Raw genomic sequence first — 19,785 nt, 5'->3', positions numbered from 1 at the left:
CTAAGTAAGTACAATATTTTTAAAAGGGAAAAATATGAGGAAACTATGACCACACTAAAACATATTTACTTTATGAAACCTGTGAGATCTGGAGATAGATCTGCTCTTGATGTTAATCAAAGAAAATAGGTTCCAGTGACAGCTAGAAAGGATGAGGTTCGAGCTGAGGCTACAAACCCTGAACTCATAGTGCTATAGTTAGCAGTGGTCAATGATTTTCTGTAACCGCTCAGAAATGTGGTGATGAACTGCCATGTGATTTCCTGGTTGAAGCCTATGTTTGGCTGCAAGATAGCAGTTAACTTGAGCTCTCAATTATTAAGTTGAAGTACATTATATATAAAGGAGAAGCTTTGCTCTTGCTATGCAAACAAGAATTTCACACACGTATAGCATTTGAAATAACCATTTCAAAACTTTGCTAAGATAAAACTACACTCTATGTCATCATAGGGTGACTTCACATCTACACTCGTAAATATGAAATGATTCCTGAGTATTTGAAGATTGTTTTCTGGCCACCTCTCTCCTTCTTATTTTCACCTATAATCTGGTCATTTTAGAGATAGCTGTCTGCTAACTCTTTGTAACAGGATGGTCCCAGGGAAAGGGGAGGTTCCAGGTTTCCTAGCCCACCCAAAGAAAGGAGAAGCTGAGCAGGAAGGAGGGGAAAAGCTGGAAAAGATACCAGAGAAGATGGGAAAAGGATGGAGATCCAGAAGAAGACTTGGAGGAGGCACATGGAGCACAGACATGTAAGAAGCTGCACTTGCTTCTTGGTCTTGGACTGGTTGAAACAGATGTGGGTGAGAGACCCACAGGAAGGTTAACAATGGCAGCTTTTATTTTGATTTTGTTTCTTCTGTCTCAGATGTGCTAGGCCCTGCCCCTTTTGCCCCTTTCCTATGGTTCCTCACCAGGATGTGTCTTAGACTCATAGCAGGCTTTCAGGCCTCAGTGGCCCTATTTTGGGCCAACCCTGCTTGGCTGGGCATTTACCCACAAGGGGATGGGGAACTTTGGGTGCTTGGTTTGTGAACTATATTCTTTGTCTTTTCTTTGTTGCACACTAATTGTTTTAAATTTCCTTTCCATTAAAAGTTTTTTGCACTAGAGTTTATTTGTCTTGATGTGGTAGATGGCGGAACCCATTTAGAACAGACAGATTTGGGGGTTCTGGGGTGCCCATCACACTGCCCTGTAACATCTTTACTTTCTAGACTACCCTTATTTACTCAAGTCCATAAACAAATCTTATTTAATAGCTTCTCTCTCTCTCTTTCTCTCTCACCTTTCAGCCAACTTTTGACTTTTCTGGTCCTTGGCATAGAATAGCTTTTATTGTGTACACACAGAGTGCATATTCAAAACTTTTTATTCAGAAAATATTTATGTAGAATCACTATTATGTGCTATATGCCAAGTGTTTTAAAAATTCAAACTCGACTCTTCACAAGTTTGTGGAATTAATTGTGATTATTGTTTTTTTGAATACAAGTACATTGAATGAAAGACAATTAAATAGATTCTCCATGAACATGTGAAGTTATATCTCTATGCTATCTCTGAATAATTAGTCAATCCAGAAGATGAGGTCCTTTGCTAGCAGCTTATATGCATATGATCTCAATCAACTCTCTTAAAACTTAAGAAAAAATGGCTTACAAAATTTAAGAATGATGTCTAAGATTACACAATTATATGCAATTTGATTAGAATTTAAACCTATTTTGACCAAGCTCAAAGTCCAAACTCTACCCATTATGTTAATATGCCCTTCCACACCCTTCTTGTAGATGACGTGGGCAAGTGAATAAACAGAAGTTCTAAGGCATAATGTTACTCAGATCCTGCCCCTCACCTATAAGTAAAGATAGTTGACATTATCCCTATTTTACTGGTGAAGACATGAAGGAGTGTAATTAAGTAATCTGCCCAAGATCACAAGGCAGGATTTTCGGCCTTCTGGAAACTTTGCACTGACTCCTGATGTCTTGATTGGGGCCTCTCCAGAAGTTGTCATGGAACAAGTTTTGAATGTAACTAGAGGTGATCCCCAAAACCAAGATAAGAATGTGTGCAAATGAAAAAGGGAAGAGATGTAAGCCAATAAATTACCAGTAACTACCGGGGCACTGGAATTTAACACCCTTGGGGGCTTGGAGGACAATGCGAAACAATCACCTCTGTTACTGCTTAGAGCAGCTACTGGGAGATATTACCCCTCAGCTCTGCTGACCTGCTTGGCAGCTGCAGCAGCCAGAGACCAGGAGCCCTCAGACATGCAGATACTGGATGTTGGAATTCATGCAGAAATACTCCGGAATGATAAGGGAGAAAAAAGTGGCGTCAAAAGTATCTCTGAAATCTGGAATTTTGCAGGATTCTGCTGAAACTTAGGAAAAATAATAGCTATTGGATCAGGGACTGACTCTTTCAGATTCCACTTAACATTGTTTCAGCACCATGTAAATATTGTTCCTATGATAGAGAGCTTCTATAAGGTAAAGAACATATTATTGAAAATAGCGCTGCGATCAGTAATTCTAGAGTTAACGAACGTGTCCAACAACAAATCTTAAATCTTTTGCATACCTGTTCTTGCAAGTGTAAGTAAACTTTTCTTCCACACGATCCATAAATGCACTGTACACATCACGCTGTACTTTGTGTCTCTTAAGAAAGATGGTACAAAGGATGTTAAAGAGAGAAAACATGTTTGTTTGCTTTTTTAATTCCTACTTAACAATCTCTGCTATATGCCAAATGCACGTATTGTTCTGCTTGTATCTACAGGGCTACAAAGCAGCCTTATTTGTCCAGGCTAGAATTTGAGCCATAGTAAAAGTATGTTTTTCAGTATCTTTTCATGAGTGTGTGAGAGAATTTTGTCAGGTCTTTTTTCTGGAATTCACTCAAAATGGGCAGCTGCACATGAGATGGGTATAAATTTGGGGGGAATTCCTCACTATATTCAGGACTCAATCCATCATACCAATGATCTTTATAAAAAGAAAAGAAAATCTCAAACTCTAGAATGTCCATTTGAATTTTAAGGAAAAAACAGAGATACGCATGCTTTACTTTTAAAAAGTAGGGATATCTTTCATTTTCACACACTACAATAAATTAAATACTCTTGCATTAAAGCAGTCATTAACACCTGTGCTGGAGATTTTTCCAACAGCTATAGAGAAAGTCAAACTCACCGTGTATGAGGCAGATTTAATGGGCCACGGGGATTTGGGTAAAATTAGTTTTGAATCCCAGGTGCATTCACGAGGCTTGTAGGTGATAAATCTTCCAGTATTTTTTTTCTGATTATCATCTTTCAGGAATTGACACCCATGAACTAGAGACATGAAGACAAATGAGAAACTTAGCAATTATATGTGTCTTTGTTCACAGTGTCTCTCAGAATATGGTGCCAATTTTGGACATCAAGATCCAGGAATAGTAAAATGCCAGGCAATTTACAAATGCAAATCTAAACAAAATTTTGTTTATACTTTGTACTATTTCTGCTGGAATTGTTTCCTGCTTCTTCAGACTCCAGTTCAAATCTTACCTTGTTTCATTTTTCTGGAAATGTTTATAAAACTTCATCTCAAACTACACAAGGACATGATGTGATGTGAATTGTGAAATAGTTAGCATTTTACCTTATATTTTATTTGGGCATTTCTTGAAATCAGAGAGTCTGTCTTATAAAACATGATTGGCAGGCCTACCTGGTGGCGCAAGGAGTTAAGATGCAACCTATGAAGCTGTCCGCAGGCTCTGCAGCACAAGTTCGAGCCCCGGCTGGCCAAGGAGCAACACATATGGTGGGAGAGCATGCTGCTGACTCACCAGCTGCTCCCCTCAGCAATGTACTTTGGTCAATCTGCCTGTTCTGTTCCCCACTCTGTCTCTGGTGAATCCTCTCACCCCCTGTACCTCTGGCCTGTACCCCAGCTCTTGTATACATAAATAAATAAATCTTTAAAAAAAAACATGATTAGCATTTTTTTCCACAGTGACTTATGCATCATGTATTTATAAGGATCATTGAAAAGACCCATTTTAGTAACTCACTTAGACAAGGCTTGGCTAAAATGTGTACATTATTTGCAGATAAATTATCTTAATTTTACAATTTATTTGCTTCTCATTAGACCACTATTTAAACATATCCACTGCTGACATCTTATTGTTTTGTTTATAATTGATATGTAATTATAATATGCAAATACTGTGTATGCATGTACTATTCATCTCTGTCTCAATAAAGAATGCTGGACAATACCAATTAATTGTGGATAAATATTACATAAATGACACCATAGTAATAATAATGGCATGTGTGTCCTTGTGTGTATTTACTGTGTGTCAAGCAATATGTGCTTTACATACATTAGTAATTAAGTACTTTACATGTGGTATAACTGTTTTAATGCTCACAATAATTCTACAATTTAGATTCAATTATTATCATTCCCATTTGCAGATGGAGACCAAGATAAACAGTTTAGGTAACTGAGGGTAGTGAAGCCAAGATCCAAAGTTATGCCAGCTTGCTTCCAGAATCCATTACTCTTAATCACTAATTACTGGTTCTCTCTACAGAACACATTGAGTCACAAACTCAATCTTCAATGACATGTCAAATGTTAATATTCATATACTTACATATAATAATAATAAAATTAATATATATGGAATTAATAGTAAATGAATGCTATTCATTAAATGGACATTTTAAAATTTACCATTTTATCTCTAGAGAGATAAAATAAAAATACTCTTTTTTAAAAAAGATTTATTTATTTATGCATACAAGAGCTGGGGTACAGGCCAGAGGTGCGGGGGGTGAGAGGATTCACACTGGAGACAGAGTGGGGAACAGAACAGGTAGAGTAACCGCACTATCACCCCGCTGCTCCCCTCAGCAGTGTGTTTCAGTCAGTCTGCATGTTCTGTTCTCCACTCTGTCTCTGGTGGATCCTCTCACCCCTCTGCATCTCTGGTCTGTACCCCAGCTCTTGTATGCATAAATAAATAAATATTTAAATAAAAAGAGACATAATGCAGAAAGTTTCTTTTGAATATTCATAACTTTATTATAATGACTTACCTGTACTTAAGTGTTGTGACTTAAATTTTAATCCAAAAGGGTCCTTTTCATAAGTTGTCACAAAGTTTGGTAAATTATGCTGGTACTAGATATGTAAAGAGAAGATTGTGCTGTTACTTATATGTATTGTTTCTTATTGCTAGCATTGCATTTAGAATTTTATTTTTCCAAATATTAAATATTTGTATTTAGAATTTTATTTTCAAAATACTACTTTTACAAAATTTTATTTTCAGAATAGTAAATATTTTGAGGATTTTGTTATAGCATTTAACACTTGCCAATGAAAATTTGAAAGAATAATCTAAGATGCAAGATACTATATAAATAATTTATTTTATGGTGAATAGGAACACTTCAATTATACTTGTCTGAATAAATAAGAAATAGTGTTTTAGACAAGACGAAATTAAGGGAGCCTATTCAAAATATTGGAACTTAATCTTAAATGTACTTAGAGTTACATGTGATATTTCTGGAACTGATAATATTTCTAATATCTAAAATATTTTGCTGAGTCTAGAAGAGAGTAACTGTTGATTGATTTTAGTAAGCCATAAAACAAAGTAGTTTTTCTTAGATTGTTTAAATGAAACAATTTAAGTTAAAATTTTTGCACTTCCAGAAACTGATAAAAAAATCACAAATATCTGTTTGAAAACTCAGTGTGGCACTGATGATTGATCATGCATGACTGAACTTGATGACTGAATTCTCTCTTCTTGTGAGTGACTCTAGGTCCTGCCACAAGCAAATAAAATATTCTTGACTATCCTAAAGAAACTCTAATACAAGATTTTCACCTTCTAACAAAACACAAGTAGGCCAACGCACTGATAGTTTTCTCAAATTCAGTTTAGGTTTGATTTGTAACCATACTGACATCTAGTGGTTGCACAATTTATATCATACTGACTCCAATTCACCCATTTATAGAAACAAATTCAGGTAAAATTAAAAGGTCCACCAGCCCTTTAACTTTACCTACCTATGTCTTGTAATTCTAAATGTAATTAACAAATTATTTATACAAACCAATCATATTCTATATTTAACTGACCTCCCTTCATCTTCAAAATGTGACATATTTCATTCACTAGAAGTATTTAGAAGTCCTCATCAAGTAAAAAAGTTTATAGATAGCGCTTCTTGGGTTACCTAACTTCCCATTCTAATAGTCTTAAGAGTTAACATTCATTGAATCTCTCCATAGTCCAGATTCTGTTGTAAGTACTTTCATGTAATTGTCTCCATTATTTAAAACAAGCACAAAAAATAAATGGTATTGTTAGTCCATGTTATAAATTAAGAAACACAATTAGGAAAAAGAGAACAGGAATAATCTGGTCCCAAAGACCACATTCTTTTTTTTTTTTAAGATGTATTTATTTATTTATACAAGCACTGGGTACAGTCAGAAGCGCGGGAGGGTGAGAGAATTCACCAGAGCCAGAGCGGGGAGCACAACAGACAGACTGACGAAATACATTGCTGAAGGGAGCAGCAGGCGTGGCAGGAGAGGTCTGTCGCGCCATGTAGGACCATTGCTGAGGGCTGGGGATCGAACAGGTGCTGCAGAGGCTGCGGGCAGCTTCGCAGCCCAGCGCTCAACTGCTGAGCCACCAGGGGAGGCCCAAAGACCACATTCTTTATCTGCTTTCCTGTATCTTCACACCAGAATAAATTTATTGTTTTTATTCACTATTTTTCTTTGTATGATCAGTCCTACTGCTTTTCTCTTTGCCTAACTAGAGCCATATTTATGAGTTTAATTATAGTCCTATTATAGGATATATTTGTAATCTGGTTGAGTGATGTTTGACCTGATTTTCATCTCCTTAAACATATATTCACCATTTAAAACTATAAATTTAGGGCCTTCCTGGTGGTGCAAGGGGTTAAGACGCAATTTATGAAGCTAGCCTCCGTCACTGCAGCACGAGTTTGATCCCCAGACGGCCAGGGAGCTAACCCACATGGTGCAGACCTCTCCTGACTTGCCCGCCGCTCCCCTCAGCAGTGTATTTCAGTCAATCCTCCTGTTCTGTCCCCATTCTGGTGAATCATCTCACCCCCCTCAATTCTGGCCTGTACCCCAATTCTTACAAATAAATAAATAAATAAATCTTTAAAAAACTATAAATTTAATTCTTGCCCATATATTATCAATATTTAATTAGACTCATTAAAATAATATAATACTCCTCTTTATCAATTTCTACTCATTTCCATCTTTTCCATGAATTAATTTCATTGACTGCTAGATTGCAAACTCCTGTCAACTGCTGTCTATTCCTCAATCACATCTAAGTCTAAAATGTTCTTCTCATAACTCTGAAATGCCATCCCAGAGTTAGCAGATGAAATTCCATCAGAGACTAACAAGTCTTATCTCTGTCCTTTGTGATTTGTCACTGATTCTTAATTGTATTGTCTATAAGAAATAAAGATGTAGCTTTATACACATTATATACACATACATTTTTTGTTCATGTAACAGTTGTTACAATTAAGAAGTGAATAAATATATATACATTTCCCCTTATCTTTATAAGTTATTTAGAATCAAATGGCCTTTGGTACCTGTCGAAAGTCATGTGGTTTTGGATTGCAGTATACACCATTTGAATATTTTCCACTCTTCACAAACAATAGCTTTGCCTTATGTGAATCCAGGTGTGGAAATGTAGTTATAAACTTAGGAGATGCAGCATTCTTAGAATGATCGCTTATGATGGGCAGGTGAAACTTTGTTTCTGAGAAATTGCCTTTTTTCCTCCTTTGTTCCTCCTTGATGGTCCTTGATGGCCTTTTTGGAAATCTCAAAGATGTGTACAGTTTATAACTGAAGTCAGGAGGCTTTATTTCCCATATGTTGACTTTCATATTAGGTGTGACAGTTGCAGGACATTTTGTTTCCATCTGGAGTTGAGATCTTGTGCAGGATAGTATAGCCTTTTTGCAATATCACTGCTTCTCTTACCTTTCTGGGACTGAAAGCACTTTAGATGGAGGGCATTTTCACAAGTAGGAACCTGCAAAGACATAGAAGTTGGTGAAGTTTGCCACCTCACCAATAGCAATGGTGTACTGCATATTTTCTTTGCAGGCCTGGGTAATCTTTGAAAGATTTATGAAGCATAAACAAAGCTCAGAAACAATTAAGAATGTGTGTTATGGCAAATGACTGTCATGGCTGCTGCAAGCATTAATTCAGCAGCTTTGTCACTGCCTTTTGGTCAGGGCTAGGAATTAAAAAATGATGAGCTTAAAATCCACATCCTTAAGGAACTGAGAAACTACTTAGAAAAATGATGGGAACAAACACACTGTAGGGGGGAGAAATATTGGGGTGAGGCCAGAGGTTTGGGGGTGAAAGAATTCACCAGAGACTGAGTGGAGAACAGAATAGGCAGCTTTTATTGAAATACACTGCTAAGGGGAGTAGTGGGCAAGAGGGAGAAGTCATCTGCACCTTAAGGTGGATTTGAGACTCTCTTTTATACTCTGTTTTTGTGGGTTTTCTAACTTGGGCCTCCAGTTTGCAGTTATATGCTGGATGTCTGGTCTCAGGCACTGGCCTTTGACACAGAAACATTCCCTAACCTCTACTTCTGCATCCCTGGAGTTGGGCTGGTTTTTCTGGTCATGGTGGTCATTCTTAGGGCCTTGTCCCTGAGGCAACCCTATTAATTCCCTTACTTGTCTACTGGGAAGGAGTGGGAGCTTAGTTTTTTTTTATTATTATTATTAGTTTTTTTTTTTTTAAGATTTATTTTTTTATTCATTTTTACAAGCACTGGGTATAGTCAGAAGCGCGGGAGGGTGAGAGAATCCACCAGAGCCAGAGCGGGGAGCAGAACAGGCAGACTGACTAAGTACACTGCTGAGGGGAGCAGCAGGCACGGCAAGAGAGGTCTGCGCACCATGTGGAACCCTTGCCGGCAGCTGGGGATCAAACCGGAGCTGCAGAGGCTGTGGGCAGCTTCGCAGCCCAGCTTTCAACTGCTGCACCACCAGGGGAGGCCCGGGAGCTTAGTTTTTAACCTTAGTGAGTGGTACACCAACACAAACAAACAACCCTATGACTATGATAGATATTACAACTTTGTCCTGATTAGCAAGGAGAGGGATCATTTAACTATGAGGAAAATAGTAGTGATGTGGAAAGAAAAGTTATCATTTGGGTTGATCTTATAGGATAGAAATATTCGAGATGGTAGAGGAAGGAAGAGCACATCACTAAGGAACAGAAAGTATATACAATTTGTCTTAAGCTACTTTTTGCATATCTGTGGCCACCTAAGTCATCACAAATGCAATGTAGCTACTGCTATTGAGTTCTGTGGATAAGAATTGTGGAATTGCTTTTTGCTGACCAATGACAAGGAAATTGTTGGCATACTTTTAGGATGTAGTTACGTCAACATGTTGCTGGAGAATGCTGAAAGGAAATATATAACAATGCTGGTTTCTGGGCAATAATGACTCAAGGTGGGGATGAATTTTTTTGTCTAGTGCCAGAACTTTGTGCTGTTTGACAATACTAACAATATATAGGATGTCTAAAATTCTAAGTGCTATTGTACAGTAAGAGTCAAAGTGGTGGATAAAGAGAAACTACTTTGGAGAAATATTGAATATGTCAATTTGAAAGAATTACTTAACAATAAAAAGAATTGTTTTTTAAATTGTAATGACTATGGAACATTGAGAGAGAAGCAAGGAGCACAATGTGGCAGGAGCACAGCATATGTGAAACAAGGAGGCAATGGAAAGTGGTATGATATTTAAAGGTAGAAAAATCAATTGAAGTTATATTATTAAAGGTATTTTATGCCACACAAGGAATCAAGACAATGCAAAGTTTCTTGAACAAGATCACTTAAATTTTTTTTCATTTTTTCCCAGAAGATATAGAAAAGAGCATGTTGGGATTGACTGCTGATGGATGCAAGATTTCTTTGGGGGGTAATGGACATGTCCTGAAGTTAGACAGTGGTAATAGTTGCATACTATTGTGAATATAATAAAAACCACTACCTGGTGCACTTTAAATAGTAAGTTGTGAGATTTTGTTATGTGAATTTTATCTCAAACCAAATTTACCATTAAATAATACTGGTAAATTAATAAATGTTTAATAAACATAAAAAAATATTTTCTGGATGATAGATCAAGACCATAAATATTACCTGAGTTGACTTAAATATTGCAAAAAAATGGTCACTACGTAAAGGTAACCTCTAGAACGGGAGAAAATATTTGCAAACTATTTCTCTGATAAGGATTAATATCAAGAATGTATAAAGAGGGGCCTCCCTGGTGGCACAGGGGATTGAGCTCAGCACTGTGAAGTTATCCACAGCCTCTGCAGCATAAGTTCTATCCCTAGCCGGCCAGGGAGCTACCCACATGGTGAGGCAGACCTCTCCTGGCTCGCCTGTTGCTCCCCTCAGCAGTGTACTTTGGTCAATCTGCCTGTTCTGCTCCCCGCTGTCTCTGGTGAATCCTCTAACCCCTGCACCTCTGGCCTGTACCCCAGTTCTTATATGCATAAATAAATCTTTAAAAGAAAAAAAAAGAATATATAAAGAAGATCTACAACTCAATTGTTGAGAATGTAAATGTTCATTGCTGGATGAATGAATAAAGAAAACATGATATGCACACAAACCAGATGATTATTCCACCTTAGAAAAGAAGGAAATTCTGTCATTTAGGACATGGATGAAGTTGGAAGACATTACACCAAGTGAAATGAGGCAGTCACAGCAGGACAAATAATGGCATGATTCCATTTACATGAGTAACTTAAAATAAGCTCATAGAAGCAGAGAGTAGAATAGTGGTTGCCAGGGGTTGAGGGGAGCAAGAAATAGGGTGTTGCTATTCAGTGGATATAAAGTTTCAGACACAAGTCCAGTAAGTTCTAGAGATCTGCTGCACAGCACTGTGACCATAGTAATAATATTGTACTGTGCATTTAAAAATCTGAGAGGGTAGATCTCATTTAAGTACTAAGTATCTACCATTCTTGCTACTGAAGTGGAAAATGTCAGGCTGACCTGTTAATTAGTTGGGACATAGCCTGTAAACTGAAAATTTCAGGGAACAACTGATAAGTGCCCTCAAGGTCACATGCACCTTGATTCATGCATTCCCAGCTAACTATACCCCTTGTTTTAGATAACAAATATTCTGTTGCCTAATGGCTCAGGGCTCAGACTTTGGAGAGCGATCTCTTCTGGGCCCACCAGTGTAAAGTCTGACGGAGTAAATAAAGATCTTCCTTCCTCCTCTCTGAGTGATGCCTGCTTCCCTGACAGAATTTTGCCATAACACTACAACAAAAAAATCTGAATAGAGGGGCCTCCCTGGTGGTGCAAGGGGTTAAGCACCCCACTGTGAAGCAATCCACAGCCTCTGCAGCACGAGCTCCATCCCCAGCTGGCCAGGGAGAAACACGCATGCGCAGCAGACCTCTCCTGTCTCGCCCAATGCTCCACTCAGCAATGTGTTTCAGTTAGTCTTCCTGTTCTGTTCCCCACTCTGTCTCTGGTGGATCCTCTCACCCCCCACGCCTCTGGCCTGTACCCAGCTCTTGTATGCATAAATAAATAAATCTTTAAAAAAAAATCTGAAGAGTTGAAAAAGTGTTACTTAATATTTGAGTGAGAAAATTAAAAAGTGTTTAAGATATGTTATCCTCTGCTGCTAAATAATGCATTAAAGCAAATCAGATTTGATTTATATGGAGCCACTTGCAATCTCTAATAAATTATTTGCAAATAAATTAAATTTAATCATTAAGATGTAAGCCTAATTAACAAAGTATGTAGAAATAAAGATGTGGGTTTACTATTCTTGGAGCCATGCTGAAAATACAATGTGAAAGTTAAATAAAAGTATCTTAATTTCATATTCTATATTTACTGTAAAAAATAGGAATGACTGCAAGGAATTTTAAGGGTTAGTAAGTAAAAGACATTCTAAAATAAAGGGAGGACTGAGAGGCTAGAAGCTTGAAGGCTGGCAGTACCTTTCTGGGATTCTTCCATGGAAAAGCATATCCTTATTCATATTTGATATTTTCATTTTTCTTATATTGATCTATACTTGGGGTTTGATGCATGACTTCTCATAACTTGAGGCAAGCACATAATTAATTCTCTTTGTTTTGATTTTATTTTCACAGAATAACCCTCACGATAATTAGAGTTCACATGTACAATAATCTATCGAGAGATAATGAGCTAGAAGAAAATATGATAATTTGGCTTATATTTCAAGTAAATTAATAAATTTGTTTGTTTGGGGCCTTCCTGGTGGCACAGGCGGTTGAGCGCCACACCGTGAAGCTGTCCACAGCCTCTGCAGTGCTGGTTCAATCCCTGCCGGCCTCGGAGCAACCCACATGGTGAGCAGACCTCTCCTGTCTTGCCCACTGCTTCCCTCAGCAGTGTATTTCGTCAGTCTGCCTGTTCTGTTCCCCCGCTCTGTCTCTGGTGAATCCTCTCACCCTCCCGCGCATCTGGCCTGTGCCCCGGTTCTTGTATAAATAAAATAAATCTATAAAAAAAAAATTTGCCTGTTTGATTTTCACTTTGGACTCTTTGATCCCAGTTGTTATAAATTCAACTCTGAGTCACCCAACACACTAGGAGTTTATGAAAATCAAGTCCTTGACAATCAGTGGTTAATTTGTTCCAGATACAAGCCCTCTTTCATAACACCCTTGCCTCACCCATGACCCTATACATTTTTTTTTGTTTGCCTGGTTCAATTTTGTTGGTTCCTTTGTTTTATTTCTCTATATTCCATGTATAACATGGATGTCCACGTATAACATGGAATATAGTTTCCATGTATGACATGCAATATAGTAAAATCATGACATGAGTAAAATCATCCTGTATGTGTCTCTTTCCTTCTGATGTATTTTCCTTAGCATTATCCCCTCTAGTCACACCCATGTTGTCACAAATGGCAAGACTTTCTTATTTTATTTTATTTTTGCAGCCGAGAAGCTTACCACATTTTCCTAATCCACTCAACTGTCCTATACATTTCTATGGAAACATAGTTAAACCTCTGAGAGTATTGAAGAGTTAGGCTTGCCTAACTGTGGCTACCCTTGTCTCCTACATGGCTCAGAAATTCGAACTGGTGAACAGAGAAAGCATGAGTGAAGGGATTCATGGTCAGGACAATGTAATCTGTAACAATGAAAAGACTTTGAAGTTGAGGACATCAGTGAATCACGTAGTGAGTGTTGCACCAAGAAGTAAAGATGGAAAGAAAAACTGATGCTAGGAGGCTATAAACCGAAAGAATAAGAATAGGACCATGAAGGTCTTATTGATATAAATGAACAATCTCAAGACAGTGCAAGGTGGATGGCTGTCAAGCTAGGGTGGGGAGTACAGTGCTGTTCTAGACTATACTAGATGATGCAGCTGGGAGCAGACATGTGCTCACCTTGTTTGCTACTGATCTCCCTGTATCCACCAGTATGATTTGGGGTTTCCTGGTTACTATGTGATTTTTATTTTTATTTTATTTTATATATTTTTTAAAGATTTATTTATTTATACAAGAACTGGAGTACAGGCCAGATGCATGGGAGGGTGAGAGGATTCACCAGAGACAGAGCGGGGAACAGAACAGGCAAACTGACAAAATATATGCTGAGGGGAGCAGCGGGAGAGACAGGAGAGATCTGTCGCGCATATGGGACCCTCGCCAGCCGGCCAGGATGGAACTCGCACTGCAGAGGCTGTGGACAGCTTCACAGTGTGGTGCTCAACCGCCTGGCCACCAGGGGCGGCCCAACTATGTGATTTTTAAATGGTCATAAATTATCTTCAATTTCACATGACACCTTATTGTGTCCTTATATTATAAATTTATTTTACATGCTATTCTTTTGAATACTGTGTGTTTAAAATTATGCTTCTATAGTATATGAATCATGTATTAGTATGTGTCACTGCAATCCAAAGGTGACCCAACAGAAACAAATCAGCTGGAGATCTAGTTGAATGTTTGAAGTCCGTGATGGCAATAACACATCACTTCCTCACTTTAAATGAAAAACAACAACAACAACAACAACAACAACAAACTAAGGCACAGAGAAATAAAAGAGTATTTAAGAAATGCTTAAGAAAAGTAAACTAGCAATTATTCTCATTTTAGCTAAAGATTAAGTAGTAAATGTTGACATTATAGAAGCTATTGATTAGATAGCTCAATAAATTTTTTAAAAAATGACACTCTACCTCTAGTAAGCAAGTTATTCTCCATCAATGAAATTATACCAATGTCTCAAGAAGAAATTCAAAAATACCACTTCGCAGGTCCTCCTAAGGGGATTCATTTATCCTTCTAAACACAGCAATAGAACTTAAAATGACATTTTGCCTTGTACCATGCATTAAAGTAAATAATTTAATAAATTTTCCCATAAGTTAAATTATAAAATTATTGCAACAAGGATTTCTAATTTTACAAACCCTATACAGGATTCTTTCATGTGAAATTGTTGTTATCAATAATTTTTTAACCTTACAAAAATGAAAATTCTATATGGTTCACCCACAATAGGAATAATAGGAATTCTATATTTGTCAAATTCTGGAAATCACAGTTAGTCCCCCTTTTGCAAATTTTATCTAAAATCCCATAATTTTTTCTAAATTCTTCATAACAGTGGCAATGAAAAGATAAAGTTTAATTTAAATTTATTCCTCAAATAATTTACACTGGAAAGTTCCAATATATATTTTGGTAACTTACAATTTACTACTTAAAAAGAAACACACTTCTTCAATTAGCAAATGTATGCAAATTTAAATTTCTTTGGCTTACATATCTGAGTTTAATTTTGTAACATTAAATATTTTGGTAGCTAGAGAGATTGACAAAACATGCAATATAATTAAATGCTGCTCACATAAAGAAAAGATCACTTAAAATAGTTTGCTCTTAAGATCACAGTGAACTTCCTAGACTACAAATTCAACTACATTTGTAAGTTTGTAAAGAAATTTGTACTTTTTTCCAGCTGGGTTTTCCCTTTAATATTTTTTCATGGTTTTTCATTTAGAGTGCTATATTTCAGTGTGTGTGTGTGTGTGTGTGTGTGAGTATATATACACACACATATTTATTATTACTTGAATTCATCACAAATCTCATAAAATATGTACTTTCCCAAGAGCTATTCAATTTGACAGTCTAAAATAATTCAAAATAAACAAGAAAGTAGAAAATTCAAGAAAATTGGTAACTACACTTACCATTTGAAATTGAAAGTTTTTTTGTAAAAATTTCTAGGGCTGTATGTCATAGCAAATCTTTTCTGCAAAGTCAAGCAAGACTAAGCAAACAGTTTACAAAGAAAACATTTATCCTCTGCTCTACAAAAGAACTATAGTATACTTAAGTTTTACCCATTGGGTTGCTATGAAACTGAATTTTCTAAAGGATTCAACTGAGGGTAGAAACAAAAAAGTGAAAGCTGGACCTGTAATTGTTGCCTAAAACCTAGCAACGAGACAATAACACCAATCCTCTTTTTTGGTTTATTTATTTTTATATTTGTGTGTGTGTGTGTGTGTGTGTATCACATCACATCATTGCTCATTTTTGTACAATGTTTGCTTTCTCCTCTCAGGTGTAGTCCCGGGTAAAATTCCCACCACCAATTCACCTGGGCACCATCACCATAGTCCCTTGTGCTTTTCCACCCCTATCTGGATCCTTCTCCCTTGCCGTCCCCTGCAGAATGTCTCTGACTTATAGTTGCCTGCTAGCTTTGCTTATTTATTATTATTTTTTTTCTGATTCCTTATTTGGTTCCCCTATATTCCTCCTATAAGTAAAACCATCCCATATTTTTCTTCTTCCTTCTGACTTATTTCACTGAGTATAATTCCATGAAAGACACTTCTCCAAAGAGGACACAGGTATATGAAAAAATGTTCAACATTTCTTGTAATCAGGGAGATGCAAATCACAACCACAAGGAGATACCACTTTACACCAGTGAGAATGTCACATATTAAAAAAAAAAAAACAAAACTGGCAAAACCAAATGTTGGCAAGGATGTGGAGGAAAGGAACTCTCAACCCTCTTTTTGAAAGGTTAGAAAATGGACATATTCGGAAACTCAATGAGGAGATAGGAAGAGAGAATAATTGTCCTTCCGTGCACTTTTACTATATGAAAAATCCTGACAACTCATGTTTTGTTCTTGCTTAGTAATCTTTCATAACTTGATGTGTTTGACACATGATATAAACATGATTCGAGAAGCAGTTTCAACCTGTTCATTACCTTGGGCCCAAGGAGGTTTGAGCTGCATTCTCACCATTGTTCTCCCTCAGAGACCCAGCAAGAAAGACCTGATCCTGAAGTCCTGATTCCTCAAAATTGGCTGCAGCTCATGGTTCTCAGCCACAATGGAAGATCCACATATGAAAGTCTGGGCAAGCAAAACCAAGTAGCATCCCCCTCTGCCCTGCCCTTGTCTGGAGCCACCGGTTCACAGTGAGATACCCATGGGCGATGTAATATATCAAGTGTGAGTTGGCAGAGGCTTCAGATTAGAAGAATTGGGGTTGACCAGCATCCACAAGAAAGTGACTGAGACCACTGGGATATCCATGAATCCAAAAGGGTGAACTAACTGCCTGCCCACGTGCAGCTAAAGAAGAAACAATCCAGGCTCATCCTTTTCTCCAGGAAGCCCTCTGCTCCCAAGAAGGGACAGTGTTCTGCTGAAGAACCCAAATTTGCCACCAGATGACAGGGGCAGTCACACCCAAAGTAATTGTCTATAAGGAAAAAGCCAGAGTCATCACACAGAGGTCTGCACCTGCAGAAAGGGTCAAGGAAGTTGCAAAACCAGATGTTAAGTAGGCAAAAGGGCCATTGGCAACACCTCACAAAGCTGCAGTCATTTCACAGCAGGAGCCTGGCAGAGGACCAGGGTATATATGCCTGTAAATCAGCCTGAGAATAAATTGCATCTTACTTTCTATACCTTAGAATTTGATTAGCTGTTGAATAATTTTATCTGTTTTCTTGTGGTGAGGTGGCAATGCCTCATTTTTAAGTAGAGCTGCTTTTATTTATCAGAGTAATTTCCAGCCATATATCAAGCAACAAAGTCTGGTGCAGTTATAGCCAAGATAAAAGTATGTATTGGGGAAAGCGTGTCTTAGGACTGCAGATCTAAGACAGATCCAGTGAGGACTCTAACCATATCTTTGAGTTACCTGGACTAGAGAACCCTTATGTATACAAAAAAGTGGGAGTCCATACTCAGGTCCTCTTTATGCAAATGAAGGCTTCAGTAATTGCAGTTCTGATTGGCAGAAAATTTGTCAAGCAGTGATGAGTGGAATTTCAATCCTTGTGGTCTTTGACTTCTCACTGTGGTTTCATTTTCTTTTTGAAGTATGGTGGGTGGACATGTTTGGCCCTACTCTAGTGAGCTGAAGCACTTGAAGGTGCCCTCAACAGCATCCCAACTGTTTAGACTTTATGGAGATTTGGAATTTCTCCGTATGTTTTCCTTTTTGTATTACTTGTCAATTATTTTAGCATCTTAGGGTGCGAGGGCTCATCCTTGCTTTTATTCCAGCCCAGATCACTTCTGGGTTTGCCTGCACCTCTGGTGTGCTTGCTGTACACCCCCACCCATTACTCACCCCAGAGGAAGGCTGGTATCTCCATTTTGCCTATGTCGCTGATGACTGCATGATGCTTGTGTTTCTATGAAGATAGAGTCCAGTTTCTCCATAAGTGAGATACTCAGACACACTTCTGACACACCATTTCTATGCAAAATGCTGAGCACATTTTCTTGTCTGGATCTTCCAGTCCTGCTGGTGCTGATCTTTATACACATCAGCTAAAGGAGAAATAATCCAGGCTCATCCTCTTCCCCAGGAAGCCCTCTGCTCCCAAGAAGGGAGAGTGTTCTGCAGAAGAACCCAAATTCACCACCATATGACAGGGGCAGTCACACCCAAAGTAATTATCTATAAGGAAAAAGCCAGAGTCATCACACAGAGGTCTGCACCTGCATCTGGCAGAAAGGGTCAAGAAAGTTGCAGAACCAGATGTTAAGTAGGCAAAAGGGCCTACTGTTCTTGTCTGGTAACAGTTTCTAAGGTGATTGCCTTGCTGTTTCTATATATTTGGAAACTGTGTCCTATATAAAGTTCAGCTGAGGTATAGGTGTAGGAATTTGAGTCACAGCTGTGTCCCTGACAGTCCTCCAGTGAAGAGAAGGACTAGGAGGACATGCCTCTGGACAGCCTGGTGGCACTGAGGAGGTAGCATAACTTATTGGGGGCAGATTGTTCTGTCCTTCTGCCACGGTCCTGGCTATGGTCTTCAGAGATTGGGAGGTACAGGGACTTCTTTTGTTTTGGCTGTCTAGTGTTGTGCCACCAGTCATACCCAAGCAAGACAAAGAGCCTTCTCTGCTGTTTGTAGCACCAGAAACAGATGTGGTGTGCTGGTGAGCCACTGAACGTTTTTGAGTCAGGGATCCCTCATACACAGGGTTCTGTCGACATTGCTGTGCTGTGCTCTGTCACCTTATATAAACTGCTTCTCGGGGCCCTTTTCTCATGTAACTCTTACTTTGGTGCTGGGACCAGCCCCGTTCCTTGGCATCTATGCTAGATGTCACCTTCTGCTGAAGTTAGGAAGGATACAGACTAGACACTGAGCCTGGGCTTCTATGAACCACTGCAAGTGTAAGCCAGATGTCTCAGGAAATTTTCAGGGCTTTGGAAAAATGTTGTACTCCAGTTTGTCCTGATATAGCTTCTTCATCCCTGAGAGGTACCTACTATTTGCTGCAGGGGGAATACTTTTGGCAATAGGTTCAACAAACACTGGCCCATCTTCCCTTCCTGGCATAGAAAGTGAACTTGAATTGGGCAGTTTGGTACTACCTGGGAAGCAACCAGCCATTACCTAGACCTTCCCGAGATGGCATGTCTCGGAAGTCCTAAATTCATGCCGGGTCCCCGGGAATAGCCAGGGAAGAGGATTGAAAGCAAAATCACGTGTTTGGCCTGGGGTGTGTGTTCTGAGGGGGTCTCCCTCAAGACTGCTGCATAAGGGTCTGTCAGCAACAAAGCAAAGCATCCTTGCTATTATAGGGGTGATGGGACCCTTTGTTCTCTGACCATCCCCTGGCACTGGGAGAGCAAGATTCTAGGATGATTCTAGGACTCCTGCCCCTCGGGAGAGCCCATGATTCACCCTAAGCTTGGGCAGACTGATGACTTAGAAGAGCGATCCCTGGTGATCCCATTATATGTCTAATGGAGGTCTTGAAGCGCTCTGCTGGCCTTGAGGGAGCAGCACACGAAGCAGCAAGAAAATAGGATCTCAGCCCTATCTGTGAAGAGCTGACTTCTACCACCAATGCAGGCCTCTGATGAGAAATGACCCCTAAGCAGGGAACCCAGCATGTGATGGAGTCCTACAGTGCATAAGCGAGAACAGATATTTAATAATTCATTTGATAACACAAAGACTACAAATACTTCTTCCAAATCTGTGGCTTAACCTACTGATTGCTAAATGCTTTATGGAGAAAGCTCCCTATTTTTATTTATTAAATCCTACACTG

At 38.5% G+C, this 19,785-nt stretch overlaps 1 protein-coding gene across 1 annotated transcript; it reads right to left on the bottom strand.

The window, feature by feature from the left end:
• Positions 1-2,552: 2,552 nt before the first annotated feature.
• Positions 2,553-8,017, bottom strand: LOC119250143 (uncharacterized). Its single transcript, XM_037517856.1, has 4 exons — positions 7,700-8,017; positions 5,117-5,201; positions 3,210-3,352; positions 2,553-2,675 (listed from the first exon to the last, which is right to left on the bottom strand). Exons 1-4 carry the CDS (start codon positions 8,000-8,002, stop codon positions 2,553-2,555), a joined length of 654 nt encoding a protein of 217 aa, XP_037373753.1. The 5' UTR covers positions 8,003-8,017.
• Positions 8,018-19,785: the final 11,768 nt, after the last annotated feature.

Source organism: Talpa occidentalis, unplaced genomic scaffold (assembly GCF_014898055.3).
Source record: "Talpa occidentalis isolate TD23 unplaced genomic scaffold, MPIMG_talOcc4v2.1, whole genome shotgun sequence".
Lineage (NCBI taxonomy): Eukaryota > Metazoa > Chordata > Mammalia > Eulipotyphla > Talpidae > Talpa > Talpa occidentalis.
This window is presented reverse-complemented; position numbering and strand designations above follow the sequence as displayed.